At 41.7% G+C, this 24342-nt stretch overlaps 2 protein-coding genes across 2 annotated transcripts in view; both read left to right on the plus strand.

The window, feature by feature from the left end:
- Positions 1 to 1080: 1080 nt before the first annotated feature.
- On the plus strand, positions 1081 to 4373 carry RIPPLY2 (ripply transcriptional repressor 2). Its single transcript, XM_084622972.1, has 4 exons — positions 1081 to 1264; positions 1452 to 1527; positions 1881 to 1945; positions 4077 to 4373. The coding sequence occupies exons 1-4, from the start codon at positions 1188 to 1190 to the stop codon at positions 4240 to 4242; spliced, it is 384 nt and encodes a 127-aa protein (XP_084479098.1). The 5' UTR covers positions 1081 to 1187; the 3' UTR covers positions 4243 to 4373.
- A 2367-nt stretch (positions 4374 to 6740) lies between these two features.
- CYB5R4 (cytochrome b5 reductase 4) overlaps positions 6741 to 24342 on the plus strand; it is an 84906-nt gene continuing 67304 nt past the window's right edge. Inside the window, exons 1-4 of the mRNA XM_084624578.1 lie at positions 6741 to 6884; positions 9587 to 9740; positions 16250 to 16350; positions 18735 to 18819. Coding sequence (XP_084480704.1) covers positions 6807 to 6884; positions 9587 to 9740; positions 16250 to 16350; positions 18735 to 18819 — 418 coding nt within the window. The 5' untranslated portion in view covers positions 6741 to 6806. The remainder of the gene's footprint in view (positions 6885 to 9586; positions 9741 to 16249; positions 16351 to 18734; positions 18820 to 24342) is intronic.

The following is a 24342-nucleotide window of genomic DNA, read 5'->3' on the forward strand; positions in this document are numbered from 1 at the left end:
GTTATTGCACAGGGTACATTTTCAAAGTTATTTGTAGTTGTGCATTAGAATAAAGCATCATTGCCATGTGAAAGAGAATGAATCAATGGTCTGGATACATGCAGTGCCTTGGGGATGGTGGTTGGGCAGGATATATCCTATAATTTAAGAAACTCCCATAAATTAACAGAATTGTTGATATCCAATGGGGGAATATATAAAGTGCAAAATATTTTCTTTCCCTTGGTTAAGAAGGTAAATATTCACTAATAATAGGTGAAGTGAAGTAGGATTGTACCACAATGCAAAGCCATTCCCACTGGACATGTCACTTTCTCCACCGTCACCATGTGAAGTTCCTTTGTCTGCCTCTCAGCACTGTGTACTGCCCTAGAAATGGTCAAATGCAATTTTAAAAAGTACATTTTTTGCAAAGCTACACTGTGGCTAGATAAGATTGCATGCTGGAAGTTTGCTTTGAAAGGGATAACTGTTAATAAAAATAAATTAATAGATAAAGTAAATCAAGTCATGAGGGTTGAAATATTTTCTATATCAGAGACTTGTAGAAGAGATAGCATTTGATATAATTTCTAAGTATGTTTTGTTATTAAGTGAATAAATAAATACAATTTTAAAGGCCTCATTTTTCATTTTATGTTCCTTTATTTCTGCTGAAGCAGCATGGATTAGATCCTGGGCAGTAAGTAAAGCTCCTAGTCAAGCAGACAAGTATTTTTGCCCCAGAAGTGGTGAGTATTTTATTCCCTTCAGTGGTAGCAGCTAGGATAGTGCTTCAGTCCCTGCCAGCATCAACCCGTATTGCAAAAAGTACACGAAACTGGGAGAGTCACTTTAGTCTTTCCCACACTTGCCATTTCACAGCCCAGAAGCGTGGGCTTTTTTTCATGACAGCAGCCGTGTCTGTTCAAGTGTGATTAACACTGACTTGCCAAATCTCTCCCTGGGCCATTTGGGACTTGCACGCGTCCACGCTCCTTGTTTACACTGATGCGCCTTCACGCGTAGCCTTTTTGTTTATCTGACTAGCAAAGGAAAGGGAGGGGGTGGACTCCTAAATAGTCATTAGCCGGGGACTATAAAAGCCCCACAGCCTCGGGCTAGCGGGAGAACTGATCTACTTCAGGATCATCATCGGCAAAGCAGCACCACTCCCTCGTCCGAATCCCGTGCTGCAGCGGCGGAGCATGGAGAGCGCACACATCTGCTGCGGCCCTCCACTTCACGGGTTTAGCTCCCGGGGATGTTCCAAAGGACAACACGGGTATCCGCACTTCCTCCAGCCCAGCGCACGCACCGCGCCTTCCTTCCGACAGATCAATTGCACTTGTGATCACACGCCTGGTTTCCCCATGTCTCTTTCACCCATCGGGCTGTGGAAACTGAGCAGCCAGTCTAGGGTTAGGTGAGTGTTCATCTCTATTTAACAGGCTGTTTCCTTGATTCCGCAGGGCCGGGGAATTCTGGAGACCTTGGATCCCCGCCCAAAGCGATGCAGAGAGACAGCTGAGAAGAAATCAAAGCGTGGTAAGTGTCTCAAATCTGCCAATAATACTGCCCTGGCAGGGAGATGGAGAAGACCAAGCAGGTTTTCTTCCATCTGACACGTTCAGGATACCGTGCAGGTCTGTGACTAAACAATAATAATAATTAATAAAAAAAGTAAAGCCCAAAAGCAACAAACTATCAATCTCCCAAACAAGATCTATTTGGAAAATAATCTGTGCAGCAGTAGTGAAGGGCATTTCTGAGGTTAAATGGCAATGTGTAGTTTAATAAACCAAGAATACTGAATACTGCTGTAAATTAACCTGTACTGTTTGCCATGTTATATTTAACAGAGGAGGAGTAAATTTTGTCTCCTCTTTTTTTAATCCTAGCTGTATAGTCCATATGGGATGTCAGAAGCCTCAAGAAAACTTACCCAATATACACATCCAGTTAGGTAAGTTCCTATTCAAGGAGTAACAGGCTCTATAGTGACCCTGGTGATAATTAATTTTACAGCTGTCATGCTTCTGAGGCAGACTTTATGGCCTTTAGTCTCCACCCATAGCACCAAATGTATTTGTGGTTGTATGTACATTAGATGGTCTGAAACCAGTTGAGCAAAGAGTACAGCAACCTTTTCCAGAAATGTGCTGTGCATTATAGCCCCTATCTAGCAAAGCACTTAAGTACCTGCTTACTTTTAAACAGTGTTAGTAGTCCTATTGATATCCGTGAAAGTACTCATATGTTTAAAGGTATGCAGGTGCTTAAGTGCTTTGCTGGATTGTGGCCTACCAAAATAAATGTTAAAAACTATCATATCAATGATACCTTGCATTTATAAAGCTGCTATTATTCCAGAGGATCTAAAGGCATTTTACACTTTTCAAACAGAACTCTCCTCACCCATCCCTGAGGTGAAACTTGACAGCTGTTTGATAGCACACACCACTAACCGCTCAGGTCAGGAAGTAAAGAAGATTACTATAGCTGAAACTGTAGAGGATCTATCTGTTGCATGTAATGAGAGCTAGTCATTATGGTATCCAGCTAATTTAAGAAGGCAGAATGTAATTACACAAATTAGTATTTGAGGTAGGACATAAAGTGCTCACAAATTTAGGCCCTGATTCTGTACACACTTGAGTAATTGTATTGACTTCAGTGGGACTACTTACATGCAAACGTGTGAGAGAGTCTCTTCAGAATTGTGGCTTTACACACTAAAAGTGAACAGGAAATGTGATACGGACTACTTGAGTGAAAAAGATATGATGTTCAGAAGATGTAGCCTACTATAATTTGTTATTTACAACTGACTTAGAAAGTATTTTTGAATAAGTAAATAAACCTCCTCTTAATTTGTTTCTGTTATGGATGATATGTAACCAGTGTTTATGAATCATTGCACAGGGAAATATATTAAATGGTGCTGGTGACAAAGTGGTTAGTGTCCATTTATCTTTAGAAACTTACATTTCATTTTTTTGCTTTTTAAATTCACCTCCCATTTTTGCTTGCAATTTGTTGTGATTAGTTGATAGTGTAAATTATATTAGTTGGCTGTCCCTGCCAATAAAGTAGGAAAAAAGTCTAATTGTCGTCACTGGTGTTTATAATCAGTGGGCACAATATGGGAGATCAGTTTGAAAAACTAGACCCACCGGACAAGAGTTGCATGTAGTCCACAAGTGGGAAGAAAATATAGATTTTAGTTTCATCCTGAGAAGTTACTCTTGCTCTGAATGCTTTCTTTCAACACCGTTTTACTGTAAATGTGTATAAACCTTGTTATATTGTTAAAAATGAAAAACACTCCACATACTGTACATACATAATGATGCACTGTAAACAATATAGCATACACAAAGCAAACCAGTATAGCTCTCAACTGACATTTGGATTATATTATTCCCTTTTCTCCATCTTTGAAAACACATGTTATATACTCTGGTGTAGATCAGGATCTCTGTAGTCACTGAAGTCACACAAGCGTACCTGGTATGAAAGGCAAATCAGACCTCGTGATTTTTTTTTTCTTTTAGATTAAAACTATTGAGTTCTGTGGTAAAACCCATGGGCCTGATTCTCTTCTTACATCAGATTTACACCTTTGTAACACCCTAACTTCAGTAAAGTTGATCCTGATTTACACGGGTGTGAGAGGAGGATATGGCCCTTAGTAACAAAGCAATGCACATAATTTATGTTAATCTTAAATAGTCTTTGGACCATATTGTAGAACTTCAGTTAATTGGGTAGCATGGAGGCTGAGTTACAAAAGTGGATCTCAGGATTCAGGTTAGTTTTTGATTCTACATTTTGTGTGGTAGTAGATTTGAGGCTTCTATTAGATCTGTATTTTTGACAAATTTTAAATTTCAAAATATCTATCAGATATTCAGATAAAAGAGAAACTTTTATAGTGCTGACTTAGCAAGTGATAGTTGTGTAGGTTGGGGGGAAGAGTTGGTGTCTGTTAGAAACACAGAAGACTTTTCTGTCCTCGGAGGCTGACAGACAAGAAACACAAAGGATAATATCTAACAATAATAAATACACAAAACATTGTATATTTATTTCAGACTATTTTGGCCCAAGTCAAGGTGCTATGATTACTTATATCAAGAAGCTGAAGCACTTCTGAAAAACTTCCCAGTTCAAGCCACAATTTCCTTTTATGAAGACTCAGATAGTGAAGATGACAATGTTGAACTGGAACAAGATTCAGGAATAGAATCTGATTGCTAACTATATGGAGTGCTAATGCCACCTCTAAAACTTTCTAATTTAAACTTGATGTAAAAATGTATCATAGTATTTTAAAGATAATTTATTTGAATGTAAGTTATTGGTAATAAAAAATTGAAATATTTTGTAAATGTTATAGTATTTTTGTCTTTATCTTTTCTAGTCGAAGGATTGTTTTTGCTTTTAAGGGAGAAAAGGTACAAATTTGAACTTCTTAAAACAGCCGAATAATGTATTATACGTTGTAGTCCATAACTGACACATTCCCAAATTGCAATTTTAAAATAAGTTGCCTGATTATTCCTTCCTTTACACTAATTTTATGATGATGTGACTCTATTGACTTTACCAGTGTAAAAATGGTGCAACAGTATGGAAAAACAGGCCCAGTACAGTGGCTACACAATGAAAGTTTTCTTTATAGTTTTGGTGGAGCATATCAAGTAATTAATCTGGAACAAGTATTCTTAGATCATACATTCACTGATTAAATGAAGTTGCATACATGTGCATGGAAACAAGCCGTTTAGAAAAAGGACAAACAACATGACTTTTTCAGTGTAAACATTAGGAACCAAATTCTGCTGTCAGTCACACCCATGAAACTGGGGACAGAATTTAGGCTTGAGAACTGAATCATGCTCTCAGCTACATGGGCTCATATTGCTGGATATAAAAGGGGTGGCCAACCTGAGCCTGAGAAAGAGCCAGAAGTTACCGATGTACATTGCCAAAGAGCCACAGTAATACATCAGCAGCCCCCCATCAGCTCTTCCCCTCTCAGCGCCTCCTGCCCATCGGCAGCCCAGCTGATCAGCGCCTCCTCCTCCCAATCAGCTGTTTCATGGCATGCAGGAGGCTCTGGGTAGGAGCATGGGCATGACAGGCTCAGGGGAGGGGGCGGGAAGGGGTGGAGTGGGGAAAGGTCCTATGGCAGAGCCAGCGGTTGAGCAGTGAGCACCCCCTGGCACTTGGAAAGTTGGCACCTATAGCTCCAGCCCCGGAGTTGGTGCCTATACAAGGAGCTGCATTTTAACTTCTGAAGAGCCACATGTGGTTCCGGAGCCACAGGTTGGCCACCCCTAGGATATAGTATAAAAATAGTTACTGATGATGCATGTAAACCAGATGACAGCAAGAACTAAGGAGAAAAATTGTGCTCTGACTAATGGGGTTCCATTGCTACAGCTACAAGTAGAATTTGGCCTGACATACAGTAATAAATGCCTGCAAATGTGGAGACAGCTGTAAATTAATATAATTTATAGCCAAATAATCATTTGGGGTCCAAGTCTGCTACCCACACTCATGAGTAGTAGTACTGTGCTCAGTCAGTGTTCCCCCTGAAATTACTCAGAGTAAGGTACAACACAGTGCAATGACAGCAGAATCAGACACTTGATTAAAATGTTTTTTTTACAACCAGTCCATTCTCTCCATTTCAAAACCTTCAACATGTGACCTGGCTGTGACTACCTGAATTTGCAAGAGAGCTTGAAACAATAAATATGAGATCTGAACTACCCTGTTGAGTTCAGTGTGTGCTAATTCAGATGTCAATGATGATACTTTATACCTCAACATTAACAGCTGTACCGTTCTTCTAAGCATGAAAGAAAGGAGTATTCTATAAGAGAAGATTGCATAGATCTTCCTGACTGACTGCTCATGTTGGTGCTGAAGTTGGGTGTGATTGGTTTAATTTTCTTTCTTTCAAGAGTTTGGGAAACTGTCCAGCCTATTAGCAGGCACACTGTCCTTTCTATGTTTTATACTGTACCTCAAGGTCACTTGAAAAGTTACAATGCTTAATTGGGGACCTTAAATTTGATTCGGGGCAGAATGTCTTTGCATCATGCTCAGGTTTTCTCTCTCTTCCAGATCAACGCAAATAGCTCTTTTCTTCTACCTCTTCAAGGGCATATAAGCTTAACTTTCTCGTGACATTTTAATAATAATAACAATATTTTACACTTATAGGGCACTTCCAATCTGAGAATTTCAAGCACTTTACAGACAGTAACGCATTAAACCTCAAAATACTCTGTGGAGACCATATCCCTGGCCCACTCCAGTGAGGGGTGGCAGGCATTCCAGTCAGACGTCCAAGCGAGCTTGGCCACTTTTAGCCGATTCCCGCGGCTGTGTTACGAGAGCCGGGGCCATCTGACTCAGTGGTGTCCCGACAAAAAAAGTAACCCGCGGAAAGGCCCAATGCCAGGGTGAAAGGCGCATCAAGGCACAATCCAATGGGGGGGGAGGGCAACGCAGCAACCGCAGCAGGGTGGAACGTGGAAGTTGTTTTGCCCCACGTCACAGCCCGGCGGCGGCGGGGGAGGGGAAGGTCTCGCGGGGTGGGGGCGGGACGCAGCACGTCAGCACCGGCCCCTCTCTGCGGCCGGTTGGCGGCTTTGTTTTGCGCGGCTCCGGAAGGAGGCGGAGTCGCTCCCCCGGCTACTGGGCGGGCTCCGCCCCCCGCGCCTGCGCAGTCCCGTCGCGGCCCGGCCGAGCGCGGAAGCGGCGCGGGGGGTGAGGGCGGCCGGGGGGCCGCGGAGCGGAGCGGGATGCTGAACGTCCCAGCGCAGGCCTTCCCCGCGTCCGGCTCCCAGCAGCGGGCGGCGGCGGCGGTGGCGCGCAGCAAGGTACGGGGCCGGGCTGGCAGGGGGGGCTGGCCTCGTCTTTCCCGGCGGTGGCGGGGCGCTGCCTGCAGGGGGCGTTGCGCAGACCCGGCTGCGGAGCCTGGGTAGCGCCGCCGGAGCCGTGTGTCGCTCGGCTCTGCCCGGGGCCGGTGAAGCGCCGCGGGGGCCTCAGAGCAGCCGGGCAGGGAGCAGCCAAGCGGCGCCGGGGCGCTGTGTGTGCCCTCGAGCCGGGCCCGGAGTAGTGGGCAGGCGGGGGCTGCCCCCGCTCTCCCCGGGGGCCTGGGCTGCCGCCCTGCCTCGTGTTTGGAACCAGCTGTGTCCTCCCATCGGGGCCCTGGGGATCGGGCACCTCTCGCCTGGTCACCCGCTTCACTTCTGTAGAGTGGGAGAAGCCTGCGGGGTGCGGATCAGTTCCTCTAAATGCGAAACGCCAGAGCTGTCGTGCAGCGTTACTGTCAGGGGCTGGCAAGAACAGCTCACGGATTTCCAAAAGGAAAGTAGAAAGAAAAGGAGGACTTGTGGCACCTTAGAGACTAACCAATTTATTTGAGCAGAAGCTCTGGTGAGCTACAGCTCACTTCATCGGATGCATTCAGTGGAAAATACAGTGGGAATGCATCTGATGAAGTGAGCTGTAGCTCATGAAAGCTCATGCTCAAATAAATTGGTTAGTCTCTAAGGTGCCACAAGTACTCCTTTTCTTTTTGCGAATACAGACTAACACGGCTGCTACTCTGAAACCTGACAGAAGGAAAGTGGCAGTTATGGATGTGCAGCAGGGAAAACCTCTGCTTAATGAAATGTGGTATAATTGGTCTATGGGACTCATTGCCACAAGATATCAATTCCATGAGTATAGCAGGATTTGGCATCTTATACATAATGAAGATAGTCCACAATTACTCTGTTGTATTTTTAATAATTTTATAAGGTTAAAGGGTTTATGTCCTTGCGTTTCAGGGCTGAAGCTAAGGAGGACACTTGCCCTATGGGCTGACTATTTTATAATTGCCCATGTGAAGGTTCTTGCACTTTCCTTTGAAGCATCTGGTACTGGTGACTGTCAGAGTGCAGGACTAGATAGATTGCCAGTCTGATGGCAATTCCAGTGTAAACCATAACCTATATGTATTATTTTTTGTTAGTTTTATGTATTAAATCTAAACTTACATGTAGTATTTGTCAAGGTATATGCTATAAAATTATCTTCTGGGATTTCCTGATTTAATTTTTTTACTTTAATGTTGCATTAATGCTTTTTTTCTTCTTTAATTTTATGTAATTTGCAAGTATTGGTGGAACCATTGTGCTGGATGCTGTACAAACATTTGAGAACACGCATTCACTGTCCTTAGGAGCTTATGCTTGCTTGTTGCATTTTTGTTTCAAGTTTGTTACACTCTAATAATAGCAAAGGGGTAGGAAAGACATGGGTGGTAGCGATAAGACCAGATAGCTACATAGGTTAGGTATCTGCACAGCCTTATGGTTCCAGATAACTCATATTTCTCTTTAGAGAAAGAAGACCCTTACCAGTTCCTTGTTAGATTTTCTAGGTTATCTCAGTATTTATAAAGTATAACTCTTCCGCTGATGTTAACAGCACATTTTGCAGCTCAAACTCTACATGAGGATGTTTATATCCAGTAAAGCTCTTCTGTTTAGGTTCCTAAATAAGTTGGGCCTGGCTTTCAAAAGCCCTGAGGACACTTGACTCCTGTTGGCTTCAATAGGAGCAGGGTGTGCGCAGCGTTTTTAAAATAAGGCTCAGTTTATTTAGGAGCCTAACTTATAGGCATCTGCTGTGTGAAAATTTTGACCGTGTCAAATTTTAAATTCTGATTCCTTATGCAATATTCTCCAGTCCTCTCTTTTTCTCCATCTTCTCTTCTGTACCTTAACATGCTTTTTCACCTCTTTTGCCATATGTAGGGCTTGAAAATTAGATCAGTGGTTTAAACCTGCTAGGCACAGATTAGTATTAAAGGTGTTAAAGATCAATGCCCAGGTGAGATACCATCTGCACCTCCAACTTTTGGGAAAGGGAAGGTCCTGCTAGGATGATGTCCCTGGATCTTTTGGCTTTCTTTTTAGTCAGTCAATGACCAGTAAACTTGGAGATGTTTTCTCTGGGTGCTTGAATAGAGGAGGAATAGGTGTATCTATCTCTTCTTGAGCCTCTTAGCTGCTATGCAGTTTGGTGGAGATTCTTCTGTCTGATTGATGTGAAGTGTGTGTTTGTAATACTCTCTCTCCCTAAACTGTATTCTTGACTCCCTTCTTTCTGTGAATAGCTCTATTTCTTTTGCTATTCATGGACTTCCCAGCCAGCAGCAGAATGAAACTGGTGTGACTCTTCACTACTGCAGTGAAGATTTGGTGTTTGAAGTCCAGTTTGTTGTGGACAAATATCTTCCCAGTGGGTGCTCATGTTGGCAGTTGAAGGGCAAGGAGAGAGTGGAGAATGCCACTTGCCTTGAGTGAGTAGGTAGCTGTCCTAAGTAGTTTCTCTTTGGTCCATGGTGTTCCCCATAGCAGCAAAGAAAACAAACAAGAGTGTCTTCACTCTATCCATACCCTCTTTGTAAAACAAAACAAAGTAGTCTTTTGAATGTGCACTTTTCCAATAAAAGTTATTACCTCACCAACTTTGTCTCACTTTTCCTTTAGCATTTTACAATGTTAGCATACATTTTACTTTTTAGGTCCCTTTGAAACCAGGCAGAAGTCTTATGGATTGGATTCGACTAACTAAAAGTGGAAAAGACTTAACTGGACTGAAAGGACGATTAATTGAAGTGACTGAAGAAGAGCTTGCAAAACACAGTAAAAAAGATGATTGCTGGATATGTATAAGAGGTGGGTTATTCATACAAAAAATACATATAAACAGTGTGACAGTATGTGTGTAATTTCTTCTCATTCATAAGGTGGTAGTTTGGACATTGTTTTACAACTTAGGCCAAATCCACTTTTGGCATAAGTGGATATAGTTCTGTTTAAGTTAAAAGTTGAATTGTTTAAGCCAGGAGTGAAATCTGATTTTCAGTGCACAAATTACAGGGATACCCATTTACCTTATTTCCTCTTCTGCCCACTAACACCATTATAGATTTTTCCCCTTTTTAAGACATTAAAAAGGGGCCTTCAAAACAAGAACTGCAGCCAGGGTAAATTCCCACGTTGTCAACTGTGACTTGCAAATTGGGAACCCTGGAAGTTGTTTCTTACGGAGCTAATGCATGTTGTGTAGCTGAGCTTCTTGGAAGAGGTGTGCAGCTTGAACAGTAGAATCAGAATGCTTTGTGCTTATGAAACTATAAAGCCTCCCTGGCTCTTGACGGGGTGTGTTCAGGTACTCCCTTGCTATAACTTTTTAGTGAGATTTGGTGTGTGCTTGTTTTCAACTCAGCCATTGTGTTGAGGTGAGACCATGTCCCTTCCAAGGTCAGTCTATGCTAGCTAGTCCCTGTTGGAGTGTTTGTCACTATACTTTTGCATACCCCACTTGGTGGGTGTTCCATATGGAAAACTTTTTCTCCACTCTCGCTTCCCTCTAAAGCACGCACAGAGCTGAGCATATTTTAGACCGGTCATATATTTGTATATTAAAATGACAGAATGCAGTTTCTTAAATGGGATCAAACTAAAACCAATATGAAACAGCAAGATCAATATAAAAAAGTTGGCAAAAGTATGAAAGTCAAAATGCTGACATGCAGACTATCTTTACCCTGTCAGAGTTCAAAAAACACCAACAGATGAAGGAGCATTAGTAATTTTATTATTTATTTATTAATTTATTAATTAATATTATTGTCTTAGAATATCATGTAAGTTTAAAAAAAATTAAAGGGAGAAGTAAGCATGTGTGTAAGCACATTCGTATCCTTAGGTCTTCACTTTAATAATGCAAATTACAGTTGTTTACATTTAGCTGTAGCAGATGTCTGTGGCAACGATTTTTTTTTTAAATGACTTCTACTGAATCTGAGATCAAACATTCCAGTAAAAGCACCCCATCTTTCTTTGTAGTAATTAAAATAAATGTATTGTGAAAACCAAAGCTCTTGGTATAAGCAGTGTTCTTCTGGATATTTGGTTGCTCGTATGCAGCTCAGTGGTTAGCTGAGAATAACATATTGAGCATGTAGCTGTTTGTATTTCTTTTCCTAACCATTTTTCTCCAAAAATGGCAAAGCATATGTTTGCAGACAGTTTATGAAGATTGAGGTCTATAAAGAATGACTAAACTCATCTAACATAAGTATGATCTGGGGCAGCAGAGCCTTCATAGAAATAGAAATGGGCTAGGAGAGGTTGGAATTGTCCTGGGGTAAAGCACTACTTCCTTGAGAAGAGGAGAAAAAGTGCTTTGTCACAATATCGACTTTTTTGACTCTTTAAGGAGTAGCTTTGATATACTCTGAATGGAGTTTATGCCATTCAGAAGTTTACTGCCACATGCTTGATCTTGGACATACTTGCAAAAGTATAGTCAAAAGAGAGCTTGACTACCACGGTATCTTTTGCATCTCAATCTTCTTCCAGAAGATCCCCTTCCTGTAGTCAATCCAAAACACAACTGCAAAATCTTTCTTTCCTGCTGTTCTGACAGTCTCTCCCCATTCTGGCTTCCCTTCTCCCAAAACATTCTTTAAGGTTCTCATTTTTACAGAACTCAATCACACTGCTTCTGCATACACCTCTGCCTTTATTTCCTCCTACAATCCCACCCATTCTTTATGCTCTAAGGCTTTTTTTTAACTAAGCATCTCCCTTGGCATTTTTCAGACTCTCTCCTCATCCCCAAGCCTAAATACTCTAAGAAACTTTTAAACACCCTTACTGCTTGAAACACTCAGGCTATATTGTCCTGTTTTGTATCAAATGTACTTTTGATAATAAATTCCTCCAGGAATGGTCTTATTACAGTAGAACTTCAGAGTTACGGACACCTTGGGAATGGAGGTTGTTTGTAACTCTGAAGTGTTCCGTAAATCTGAAGAAGAGGTATGAACTTCGGCCACAGGTGGGGAGGGAGGATGTTGGGGCTGCAGCCGCAGGGTGGGGGGCATCGGGGCTTCTGACCCTCAGGGTGGTGGGGCTCCGGGCTGAGGGATCAGGGTTTCTGCTCCGCGGGAGCACTAGGGCTCAGGACTTCAGACCTGGGGGGAGTGCTGAGGCTTGGGGCTTCAGCCCTGCAGCTCCATTCCCAGTTTCAGCCTCACTGATGATGCTGCAGCTCATGGCTTCAGCCCCACAGGGGGCTGCTGAGGTTCGGGGCTTCAGCCTCCCTGCTCTGTTTCAGCCTTGGGGGGGGCACCAGGGCTCCCCATGGCTTTGCTTCCGGTTTCAGCGGGGGATGCTGGGGCTCAGGGCTTTAGCTACAGGGGGAGCGCTGGGATTGAAACCAGGCCCCCGTGTAGCTAAAGCCCTGAGCCCCAGCGCCCCCCATGGGGCTGAAGCCAGGAACGGAGCTGCGGGGCTGAAGCGCTGAGCCCCAGTGCTCCCCACAGTGCTTCCGAGGGTCAGAAGCCCAAAGGCCTCCCGCTCCCAGTGGCTGAAGCCCTGAGCTTCCGAGGCAGTACATATTTGCTGGGTTGGTGGTTTGGTTTTGTTTGTCTCCACTGCTGCCTGATTGATTACTTCCAGGTCCACGTGGCTAAGGCTGCGATTTAGTGCAGAATCTGGTCGGACAGAGATGAGATTGAATGGGGGGGGGGTCAGACTGGGGGCTGAGCGGTGGCTTTGTGAGTCTGTCAAACTGAATGTAGCAGCAGCATAAGAATGGCCATACTGGGTCAGACCAAAGGTCCATCCAGCCAGTATCCTGTCTACCGACAGTGGCCAATGCCAGGTGCCCCAGAGGGAGTGAATCTAACAGGTAATGATCAAGTGATCTCTCTCCTGCCATCCATCTCCACCCTCTGACAAACAGAGGCTAGGGACACCATTCCTTACCCATCCTGGCTAATAGCCATTAATGGACTTAACCTCCATGAATTTATCCAGTTCTCTTTTAAACCCTGTTATAGTCCTAGCCTTCCCAACCTCCTCAGGCAAGGAGTTCCACAGGTTGACTGTGTGCTGAGTGAAGAAGAACTTCCTTTTATTTGTTTTAAACCTGCTGCTCATTAATTTCATTTGGTGCCCCCTAGTTTTTATATTATGGGAACAAGTAAATAACTTTTCCTTATTCACTTTCTCCACACCACTCATGGTTTTATTTACCTCTATCATATCTCCTTAGTCTCCTCTTGTTCAAGCTGAAAAGTCCAAGTCTCTTTAATCTCCCCTCATATGGGACCCATTCCAAAACCCGAATCATTTTAGTTGCCCTTTTCTGAACCTTTTCCGATGCCAGTATATCTTTTTTGAGATGAGATGAGATGTAAGCAGTATTCAAGATGGGGGCGTACCTTGGATTTATATAAGGGCAATAAGATATTCTCCGTCTTATTATCTATCCCTTTTTTAATGATTCCTAACATCCCGTTTGGTTTTTTGACTGCCGCTGCACACTGCGTGGACGTCTTCAGAGAACTATCCATGATAACTCCAAGATCTTTCTCCTGATTAGTTGTAGCTAAATTAGCCCCGGTCATATTGTATGTATAGTTGGGGTTATTTTTTCCAATGTGCATTCCTTTACATTTATCCACATTAAATTTCATTTGCCATTTTGTTGCCCAATCACTTAGTTTTGTGAGATCTTTTTGAAGTTCTTCACAGTTTGCTTTGGTCATAACTATCTTGAGCAGTTTAGTATCATCTGCAAACTTTACCACCTCACTGTTTACCCCTTTCTCATTTATGAATAAGTTGAATAGTATTGGTCCTAGGACTGGTTAAATAGTAAACTTTTAACCACACAGCTAGTTACCCCTCTCCATTCTGAAAGTTTACCATTTATTCCTACCCTTTGTTCCCTGTCTTTTAACCAGTTCTCAATCCATGAAAGGATCTTCCCTCTCATCCCATGACAACTTAATTTACATGAGAGCCATTGGTGAGGGACCTTGTCAAAGGCTTTCTGGAAATCTAAGTACACTATGTCCACTGGATCCCCCTTGTCCACATGTGTGTTGACCCCCTCAAAGAACTATAATAGATTAGTGAGACATGATCTCCCTTTACAGAAACCATGTTGACTTTTGTGCAACAATTTATGTTCTATGTGTCAGACAAATTTATTCTTTACTATTGTTGCAACTAATCTGCCTGGTACTGAGGTTAGACTTACCGGTCTGTAATTGCCAGGATCACCTCTAGAGCCCTTCTTAAATATTGGTTTCAGAGTAACAGCTGTGTTAGTCTGTATCCGCAAAAAGAACAGAAGTACTTGTGGCACCTTAGAGACTGTTACATTAGCTATCTTCCAGTCATTGGGTACAGTAGCTGATTTGAAGGACAGGTTACAAGCCATAGTTAATAGTTCCGCAATTTCACATTTGAGTTCTTTCAGAACTCTTGGGTGAATGCCATCTGGTCCCTGTGACTTGTTACTGTTAACAATAGCTCACCTTACCTGATTACTCCCGTTACAGTGTGTATGGTAACACCCATTGTTTCATGTTCTCTGTGTATATAAATCTCCCCACTGTATTTTCCACTGAATGCATCCGATGAAGTGAGCTGTAGCTCATGAAAGCTTATGCTCAAATAAATTTGTTAGTCTCTAAGGTGTCACAAGTCCTCCTTTTCTGGTTACTGTTAAGTTTCTCAATTAATTCCAAAACCTCCTCTAGTGACTCTTCAGTCTGTGACAATTCCTCAGATTTGTCACTTACAAAAGATGGCTCAGGTTTGAGAATCTCCCTAACATCCTCAGCTGTGAAGACTGAAGCAAAGAATTCATTTAGTTTCTCTGTGATGACGTTATCGTCTTTAAGTGCTCCTTTTGCATCTAGCTCATAATAATAATGTCCTAATAATCTGGGTTTTCACTGACTAAATGTCCTCCTCATATGCAGTATTCACTACTGCACACTAGATGGTGTAGTTAGCAAATCCAGCAGAAAAATCATCTTTTATAATCTTGCAAATATCAAGGTATATGTTCTGCATTTTCATTGTTCACCCATTTAACTTATATCAGTTTTCTTAATCTTATTGAAGTTACAATTTTATCAAACTATCCACAGGCAGCGTTCTGTTTTTCTATATATATTTTAGGCAAGAAGCATCCACAGTCTGCAGACTTCTGGACATATTGTCACTGAAATTGATAGTAAAAACAAAGCAAAGTATAAAATACTAAACACTGTGAATAGTAATATGGTTGGTACTCGAGGGAGGGAGCTTTTTTCCCCCCTTGACATACACTGATTTGCACACAGCAGAAGAAATGTAATTTAAGTTAGGAACCAGTAATATGGGCATGTGTACTTAATACTTCATAATATTTTGCTTTTATATATAGCAACTGTGGGAGAAGTAAAGAAAGAAGCCAGTTTAGAGAGAATCTCTTATTGGTGGGTGGGGAGATATTTTAAAACAGGGGTTCTCAAACTGGGGGTTGGGACCCCTCAGAAGATCACGAGGTTATTACATGGGGGGTCGCGAGCTATCAGCCTCCACCCCAAACCCCGCTTTGCCTCCAGCATTTATAATGGTGTTCTATTTAAAACTCTTTTTTATATATTTATGTGGGGGGGGGGGAAGGGGAGGTCTCACACTCAGGTTTGCTATGTGAAACGGGTCACCAGTACAAAAGTTTTTGAGAACCACTGATTTAAAAGAAGAAATCCTTTAAAATGGACAGGATGTCATATTGCTGAGGGCATGAAGAAGGTCAGTTTGTTTTGGTTTTTTTAAGCTTAGAAAAGTTAAATTCTGAGTAAAGGCATCTTCCTAGCATTCTTCTAAGCTAGGCATATTTCTGGCACAGAACAAATTTAGTCACTTTAAAATCAGTCATCTGTTGTATCTTGATTTTAAAATTTAGGCTTTAATCCTGCCAAGACTTGAGCAGTTGACTAACCTTAAACATGAAAGTAGACCCATTGATTTCACTTGGACAACTCATGCTTAAGTCTTTGCAGGACTGGGATTTTAGGCTGCTTGATATTACTTCATTTAATTAAACAAAATAGCTGTTGTATGACATGTAGGGATATGGAATTTTCTAGTCTGCTTCATTTTAACGTTTTTCTCCTTGTTTATTTTTGCATTACTGAGGATTGACGTATAGTGCAGTATTATTTCATAATATTTTTTATGCCAAGATCTCTCTCTGCTGTTTCCCATGACTGAAGAGCATTGAAATACTAACTTATTTGGAGAAAGCAAATTTTAATTTTAAAGTACACATTTTTAATTAGTGAATTCTTTGCTATGATTTATATCTCCATTCTTTGATGCAGGGCTTGTTTATAATGTCACTTCATATATGGAGTATCACCCTGGTGGTGAGGATGAGCTAATGCGAGCGGCAGGAACAGATGGCACAGATCTCTTTGATCAGGTAAGAATACTGTAACACTTCGTTACAAGGTGTTCTGAAAACTGCACATTTTTTGAGTTTCTTAATGCATTCGGTGCATGGGGAGGGGGAAAAAGTTATTAAAACATGTGCAGGACTTAGGTTCCAATACAGTAAAGCCTGACCATTTTTCCATTTCCACTTTGGTGTTTTAGACTATAGAGTTTGAGTATTTCTCATAGCTAAAGCTCTGAAGAACTAATGAAAATTAAAAATCCTTAGTTTCTCAAATCCTTTTGTATCAGGAAACTTGCTATTTATCTGGTTTGTAGATCTGACTAATTGTGTTCCCACTTTTTCCACTGCATTTAACTTCTTGTCCTTGATTTCAAAGCCCTAGTAATCTTCTATCATGTTTTGCCCTATTTCCTCTTCTCCACCCACTGTGTTGGTTTTGATGCACTGTTTGTCCCATTGTCCCACAAAGGTTTCCATGCCTTTTTTTTGTACTGCTCCTTATCATGGAAACTGTCCCAATTCTGGTCTGATAAATCACTGCCTTTTCTTCATTCATAGGACTACTTAAGATTAACTAAAAAGAAAAGGAGTACTTGTGGCACCTTAGAGACTAACCAATTTATTAGAGCATAAGCTTTCGTGAGCTACAGCTCACTTCCTCAGATGCATATCGTGGAAACTGCAGCAGGCTTTATATATACACAGAGAATATGAAACAATACCTCCTCCCACCCCACTGTCCTGCTGGTAATAGCTTATCTAAAGTGATCATCAGGTGGGCCATTTCCAGCACAAATCCAGGTTTTCTTAAATCCAGGATTTGTGCTGGAAATGGCCCACCTGATGATCACTTTAGATAAGCTATTACCAGCAGGACAGTGGGGTGGGAGGAGGTATTGTTTCATATTCTCTGTGTATATATAAAGCCTGCTGCAGTTTCCACGATATGCATCTGAGGAAGTGAGCTGTAGCTCACGAAAGCTTATGCTCTAATAAATTGGTTAGTCTCTAAGGTGCCACAAGTACTCCTTTTCTTTTTGCGAATACAGACTAACATGGCTGTTACTCTGAAACTTAAGATTAACTGCTTCTCTGATGCCCACAACAGTTGAGTCGAATAACCTTGTAATTCAGCTATGATAGTGTATATGTACCTAAACTGTATGATCTTATTGTTCTTCTTCTTTTCTGTTCTTTGTTACTCTTACACATCACCTCTAAACTAGTTTTAGCTCTCTGGGGTGGGGGCAATATTTCCTATTTGTCCTTTAAAATACCTAGCACACTGACTTGGGTCATGTAAACATAATAAAAATTTATAGTAAATAACTATTCAAAGAATCCAAGAGTAACTTTAAAGACTGTTGAATCCAAATACTTGCACAGCATGAAATATAGTGTACAAATTACCGTATCTCCCATTTTCCAAGGGTCCAGGAAAGAAAGATGACCAGTTGTCTTCCAGTACAAAAGACAATGAAGCAAAATGGACATTTAAAAAAATCAAACTCTGATTAATTAAAGGTCCTTAGATATGTACTAATACCTTTGTAGCCCTGATGTTCCTGCCTGTGTTGATGAATGTAGCACAGGGGTGGGCAAACACTTTGGTTTGAGGGCCACATCTGAGTATGGAAATCGTATGGCGGCCCATGAATGCTCATGAAATTGGGGTTGGGGAGTGGGAGGGGGCTCCAACTGGGGGTGCAGGCTCTGGGGTGGGGCTAGGAATGAGGAGTTGAGGGTGTGGGAGGGGGCTCCAGGCTGGGGCAGGGGGTTGGGGTGTGTGTGTGTGTGAGGGCTCTGGCTGGGGGTGCGGGCTCTGGGGTGTGGTGGGATAAGGGGCTAGGGGTGCAGAAGGTTGCTCCGGGCTGGGACTGAGGGGTATGAAGGGTGGGAGGGGGATATGGGCTGGGGCAGGAGGTCAGGGGTTCAGGCTCCGGGCGGCACTTACCTCAAGAAGTTCCCAGAAGCAGCGGCATGTCCACCCTCCGGCTCCTATGCGGAGGCACGGCCAGGTTCCCAGCCAATGGGAGCTGCAGGGGCAGCACTTGGGGCAGGGGCAGCTTGCGGAGCCCCCTGGCTACCCCTATACATAGGAGCTGAAGTGGGGACATGCCGCTGCTTCTGGGAGCTGCGCAGAGCCAGGACATGCGTGGAGCAGGGCAAGCCCCAGACCCCACTCCTCGGCAGGAGCTTGAGTGCAGGATTAAAACATCTGATGGACTGGATGTGGCCCGTGGGCCATAGTTTGGCCGCCATGATGTAGCATCTCAAAATTTAACAAGTGTGTTTTGAGTCACCAAAATAAAAACTGACCTTCATTTTCTCACCGTATAGTTTCTCACATGCAGTCAAAATTATAAATATTCTTAAGCGTATGAAAACTACTCTTTTCCTCCATGCAGGTTCATCGTTGGGTTAATTATGAATCCATGTTGAAGGAATGCCTTGTTGGAAGAATGGCACTCAAACCTGTTGCTGCTACTACAGGTATATTTTATAAAATGGAATATTTTAAAATCAAATACATTCAAAATTAGATTATTTGAAAGTCTTGGGACACCTGAAATGCTCGGGTGGTTTGAGAGTTGTCCCTCTGAAGTGAGGGAGAATATTTAGTTACCCATTTCAGACTTTCCCAAAACCATCTGGCTAAAGATGGAGCTATATTATAAACATAAATTTCTATACCTTGTATCCCTCTGTTTAGCTCCAGTTTGTCAGTCACTGGGAAGCAGGCAGTTCAGACAGGTCATCTTCTCTTTTTATCACAAGATGCTACTTTTGATTTCCCCACATCCTGCGCCAGCTCTGCTGGGTTGCTCCCTTTGCATAATCTAGAGCAATTTGTAAAGCATCAACTCATTTTCATGTGGTATTTCCATTAGATAATGTTTAAAACCCAAAGTGTCAATTATGGGATCACACTTCCTAACATGTACTTTGTATTTTATTAAGCAGGTTGAATAAGCTAACTACTCAGGTGGTAATGCACAAGAAAATGTGTTTCCCTACTTGTGCTTTTTTGAGTTAATTCAAGCTTTGAGGCTTGTTTGGTCTTTATATGGAAAAACATATTGGAGATACTACTATTTGTTCTGCTTAAAAAATGCTTGCTTTACAGAAATCCAAAACTGATCATTGCTGGATCACTGGATGAGATAAATAAGTTGTCTTAAAAAGTGCTGGTGTGGATTCACAGAGGCTTCAAAGTCAGTTATATTCCTTTTGCCTTCTAGTAATGATCAAGTGGCTAGTAATAGCCCCCACCCCAAAAAATATTGCTGAGCAGCAGGCACTGTTTTTGAGTAGTAAATATGAGAAAAGTGGTATGGAAACAATGACAGAGTTAATATGTAAAACTGATTTTTTTGGTGACTAATTTTTAAGTGGCATTTAATTTACACTTTAAGCAATGAATCTCTCACTTCTAGCTCCTAGTAAGGAATGCTAACAGGCATTGTAATGAGGATGTGATGAGTCCTTACTAGACCTTACTTAAGTTATATCTGTAGGGCCATATTGTTTAACTGATTGTGCTTTATATCTGCACTTACGGAGGAGAAAGCAGGAGACTGTGTTTCAGTGTTGTATGTAGCTAATTCCACTGTATAATTGTGTACTTAAATGCTGGAATATATGAATGAACCAAAAAAACCCAAAACAAAACCAACTTCCAAGCTAATGGAGTTGAGCTGTGACAGATGAGTTGCTGCCACTTACGTGAATAATCTTTCCAGAAGTACCACTTACATTAATAACCTTTTCAGAAGTACATTGACATAATTAAAAATAAACCAACCTCAGTGGAATCTATTGAATCAATTACAATCTAAACTTCCCTGCAGTGGGAGGGATGCAGCTGGAACTGACAAGAGTTTCAGCCAGTCAGTGGGTGATATACAAACTTTGTTCATCAACTGCATGATAGGTGGCTGTGTTAAACAGCTGTGGCCACTCATCTGTTTGCTCCAGTGCCATTTCTTTCCTGTGTTTGTTTGGCTTTTCTCCTTGCTTACTCCACCATGGCATGCTGAAAGCTTGTCCTTCTTAGCAATATCTGCAACATAGGACTTCACTTTGCAGTGGGCCAGTAGTATGAAAATGACAAACTTGTCTATTTCTTTGAAAGAATAAAATGTTAAATATTTTACTTTAAAATGGATCAAGGTGTATTTGCTGAATGTTTATTGCTACAAGTAAGTAGCATTAACAGATCTGTTTTCCATAATCCACTGCTGTTTTATAATCATATAATATTAGGGTCTCTGAGAAATACCCTTCAGTCAAGGCTATGTTTGACATTTGAAATATGACAATACTCTTTTTTAAAAGTGAATATAAAATAAAAGCTTTTCAGAAGGAGCAATTTCCTTCAGGGGAAAAAAATCATTTAATGTAGAATTCCATAGCAAAAGCTTACTTTGCTGTTCTCAGCAATTAATAAATTAGCAAGAATAACTTAGGCCTTAAAGTATCTGAAAGTTAATATTAAGTTGAGAAAATTATCTTGCCAAAAACCTTTTCATTGTGAAGTGGGTGATATTTTTCTAGTCTGTTTATAGTTCAGTTGTGATCACAGTTTGATGAGTAATGAAAGTCCTGCTAGCCCTTGGCAGCAAAGGGCAAATATTAAAGTCTGTCCTCGTTTTATCCCAGTTTTCTAGACAATGATAAAATAGACAGCTATTGTGTGTATTACACAGTTCTGAAGGGGTGTTAGAGTACTCGAAGATGGGATAATGTTTAGCATATTAACGAAGGTTGCTCTTTAAAATTAAACACTTATGAACAAATACAGGCTAATGGATTGCAGTTATTCACTGAAATTACTTGATGAATTTTCATGAATAATTCTTGCTGTGTAGCTTGTTTGTGAGCAATTCATGAGGTATTTGAAATCTGATCTGCTTGATCACCTTGGTCTGATTTTGTTCTCTGGCAGAACATCCACTAGAATCAGCTTTCTATTAGAAATGCTCTTGGAAAGGGAAATTAAATTTGCTGTCCACGAATAGCATAAACTTTAAAATTTGCTATTTCCACAGACACACCTGTCATTAAACATGTTTGCTAAAATATTGCTGGAAAGCAAGAACACAGGGTGGAGAGTTAACTAGATTTAAAATGTGAACTAAAATTAGCAGAACACTTTTGCAGTATTTATCCAGCTCTTGAAATTGCTATATTAGCACTAATTTATTAAATTATACTGTAGAATTAGTAAATTCCTTCACTACTTCTCTCTCTCCCATCTTAAAAAAAAAAAAAAAAAAAAGGAAGTAGTACCTATTTGTAGCATATTCTACATAGCAATACATGTAGTGTATGTAGTGGTTGTAGAAGAAAATATAGTGTGGCATCCAAGAAACTTGGCTTTAGTATTGGACAGAGGTGGGCAAACTATGGCCGGTGGGCCACATCCAGCCCGCGGGGCCGTCCTGCCTGGCCCTTGAGTTTCGGGCCAGGAGGCTCGCCCCTGGCCCCTCCCCTCCTGTTCCCCCTCCCCCGCAGCCTCAGCTCACTGCGCCACTGGCGCCATGCTCTGGGCTGCGAGCTCCTGGGGTAGCGCAGCTGCAGAGCTGCGGCCTGACTCGGTGCTCTGTGCTGCGCAGCTGCCTGTCCCGGTGCAACCGTGCCAACAGCCACCAGTAAGGGGACAAGGGGGGGCAGGGTTGGATAGAGGGCAGGGGAGTTCGGGGGATGGTCAGGGGCTGGGGGTTTGGATGGGGGTCGGGGCGGTCAGAGGGTGGGGAATGGGGGGTTGAATGGGAGCAGTGGTCTGGGAGGGGCAGTCAGGAAGGAGAGTGGGGGTTGGATGGGGCGGCAGGGGGCAGTCAGGGGTGGGGGTTCTGGGGGCTGTCAGGGAGAAGGGGTGGTTGGATGGGGCAGGGGTCCCAGGGGCTGTCACGATGGAGAGGGGAGGTTGGATGGGGCAGGCAGTCCGGGGGGCTGTCAGGGGGCGAGAAGCAGGGGGGGTTGGATAGGGGGCGGGGGCTGGTCCATGCCTGGCTGTTTAGGAAGGCACAGCCTCCCCTACCCGGCCCTCCATACAATTTCAGAAACCCAATGCGGCCCTCAGGCCAAAAAGTTTGCCCACTTCAGTCTAGGATATTCAGATGACATTGTGTGCTGTTTTGATCAGTTTCCTTTTGATGGTGAAAAATGGGTGACAGAGGGTAGAGGGTGAATACTCAGACAATGGCTGAACTAATTTGAAAAAATAAAAAACGACAAGTATATCAAGTATAAAAGACTTTGGAAAATCTTGAGTTCTTTTGAAATGTTTTAGAGCAATAATGAAGAATGGTCCTAGAAGACAAATTGACAGACTGAGAAACAGAAACATGAATTCCAAACAGCAGTATACTTGTTTTAAAATTGAGCAGTCTGTCTGATATATTTTTTCAAAGAAGCTAAAAAATTACCTGATTAAGCCAATTGTATTACCTGTGCTTAGCTACTGTCATGATCAATAGTCGGTATTTCATTTTTCTGAAAAACCAACTAATGATGCTACTACATAGACTCTTTGGGGATAGTTTTAATACATTGAATATATTAAAAATGGGACTATCAAATACACTTGCCAGTCATCAGCCTGACCCATTTTTATGTTGTATCTCCTTCCCCACTCCCTTTTCAGTTATTTTTCTTTAGACTGTGAACTCTTCAAGACAGACCATCTTACTATATGATTTTACAGTGCCTAACATTCCTTAACTATTACAATATAATTAACATCACCCTTATCGTTGAATCAGTACTGGAATTCTAGGACCAAATTTGTTTTCCAAATGTAAAGATCACACTTTCTACAGATGACTACATATACTGTTTTTATAAAAGATGGACTGTCTGTCATGATTCAGCAAATATTTGACCAGAACCTACCTGGACCATTTTGTTTTGTATCCTTCACTTGTAAAGCCATTACATTTTTAATATGTCTCTCAAAAAGAAAAGGAGTACTAGTGGCCTCAGTGTATTTTCAACTGAATGCATCTGATGAAGTGAGCTGTAGCTCACGAAAGCTCATGCTCAAATAAATTGGTTAGTCTCTAAGGTGGCACTAGTACTCCTTTTCTCTTTGCAAATACAGACTAACACGGCTGCTACTCTGAAACCTGTTAATATGTCTCTGTAGCTGTCATGTAGTGAAAATGTAAATGAATAGGGAAAACAGTTGTCTAAGTTTAGCTCACCTAATATTTTTAGGTGAAAAGAGCATTTTTCTACTTGTGCTCAGCAGTGAAATGCTTGTCTTCTAGCTTGTGATGTTGGAATCATATTTCACCCTTAAAAAGATTTAGAATAAGGACTGTAAATTTGAATGTTTAATCCAAATACGTATCTTTATTATAGGCAGCACTATCAACCTGTACTTAACTTGTCTGACACTTTCCATTATAAGATAGTGTTTTCAGTTGTCTATAACTTTGTCAATCTCTAACTGTTTGGGCTAAAACTTTCAATGCTAGGTGTTTGACTCACACTTACATTTTTGAAAGTTTCAGCACAGTTGTTTCTGAGAATTAGAGGAAAAAATACATTGTCTCACGTGATAAAAATAAGTTTTTGCAACTATTTTGTTGAGAAGCTCTAGTGCTGCCATGCTGTGGATCAAGGACTTGAAATTTGGCAGGGGAGTCACTCTTGTGGCAGGGATGTGCCTTTTGCTTTTCCCGTGGAAAAACTGCGTGTATGTCCAAGTTAAAGCCTCAAAAAAAATTTGATTCCGTGCATGTTTAGTAGAGCCTTGTTAGTTTGGCAGCAAAATTCTCTGAAGATTCCATCTGTGCTAAATATGCTCCATCCCAGGGCTTTCCCTGCAATTGCCTATGCAACCATAATTCAGTCCCTTTGTGTATCTGCATTATATAAAGTCTTTAAATACACGATCACATATTTTTTTCCATGGGATCTGTCTCAATCAGTACACTGGCAACCTTAATTCTGATATTTTCTAACTTTTGAGGGATTGACTGTGAAACCTTAATTTTCTTCTAAACA

This window comes from Lepidochelys olivacea (genome assembly GCF_965140295.1).
Source record: "Lepidochelys olivacea isolate rLepOli2 genome assembly, chromosome: 3".
NCBI lineage: Eukaryota > Metazoa > Chordata > Testudines > Cheloniidae > Lepidochelys > Lepidochelys olivacea.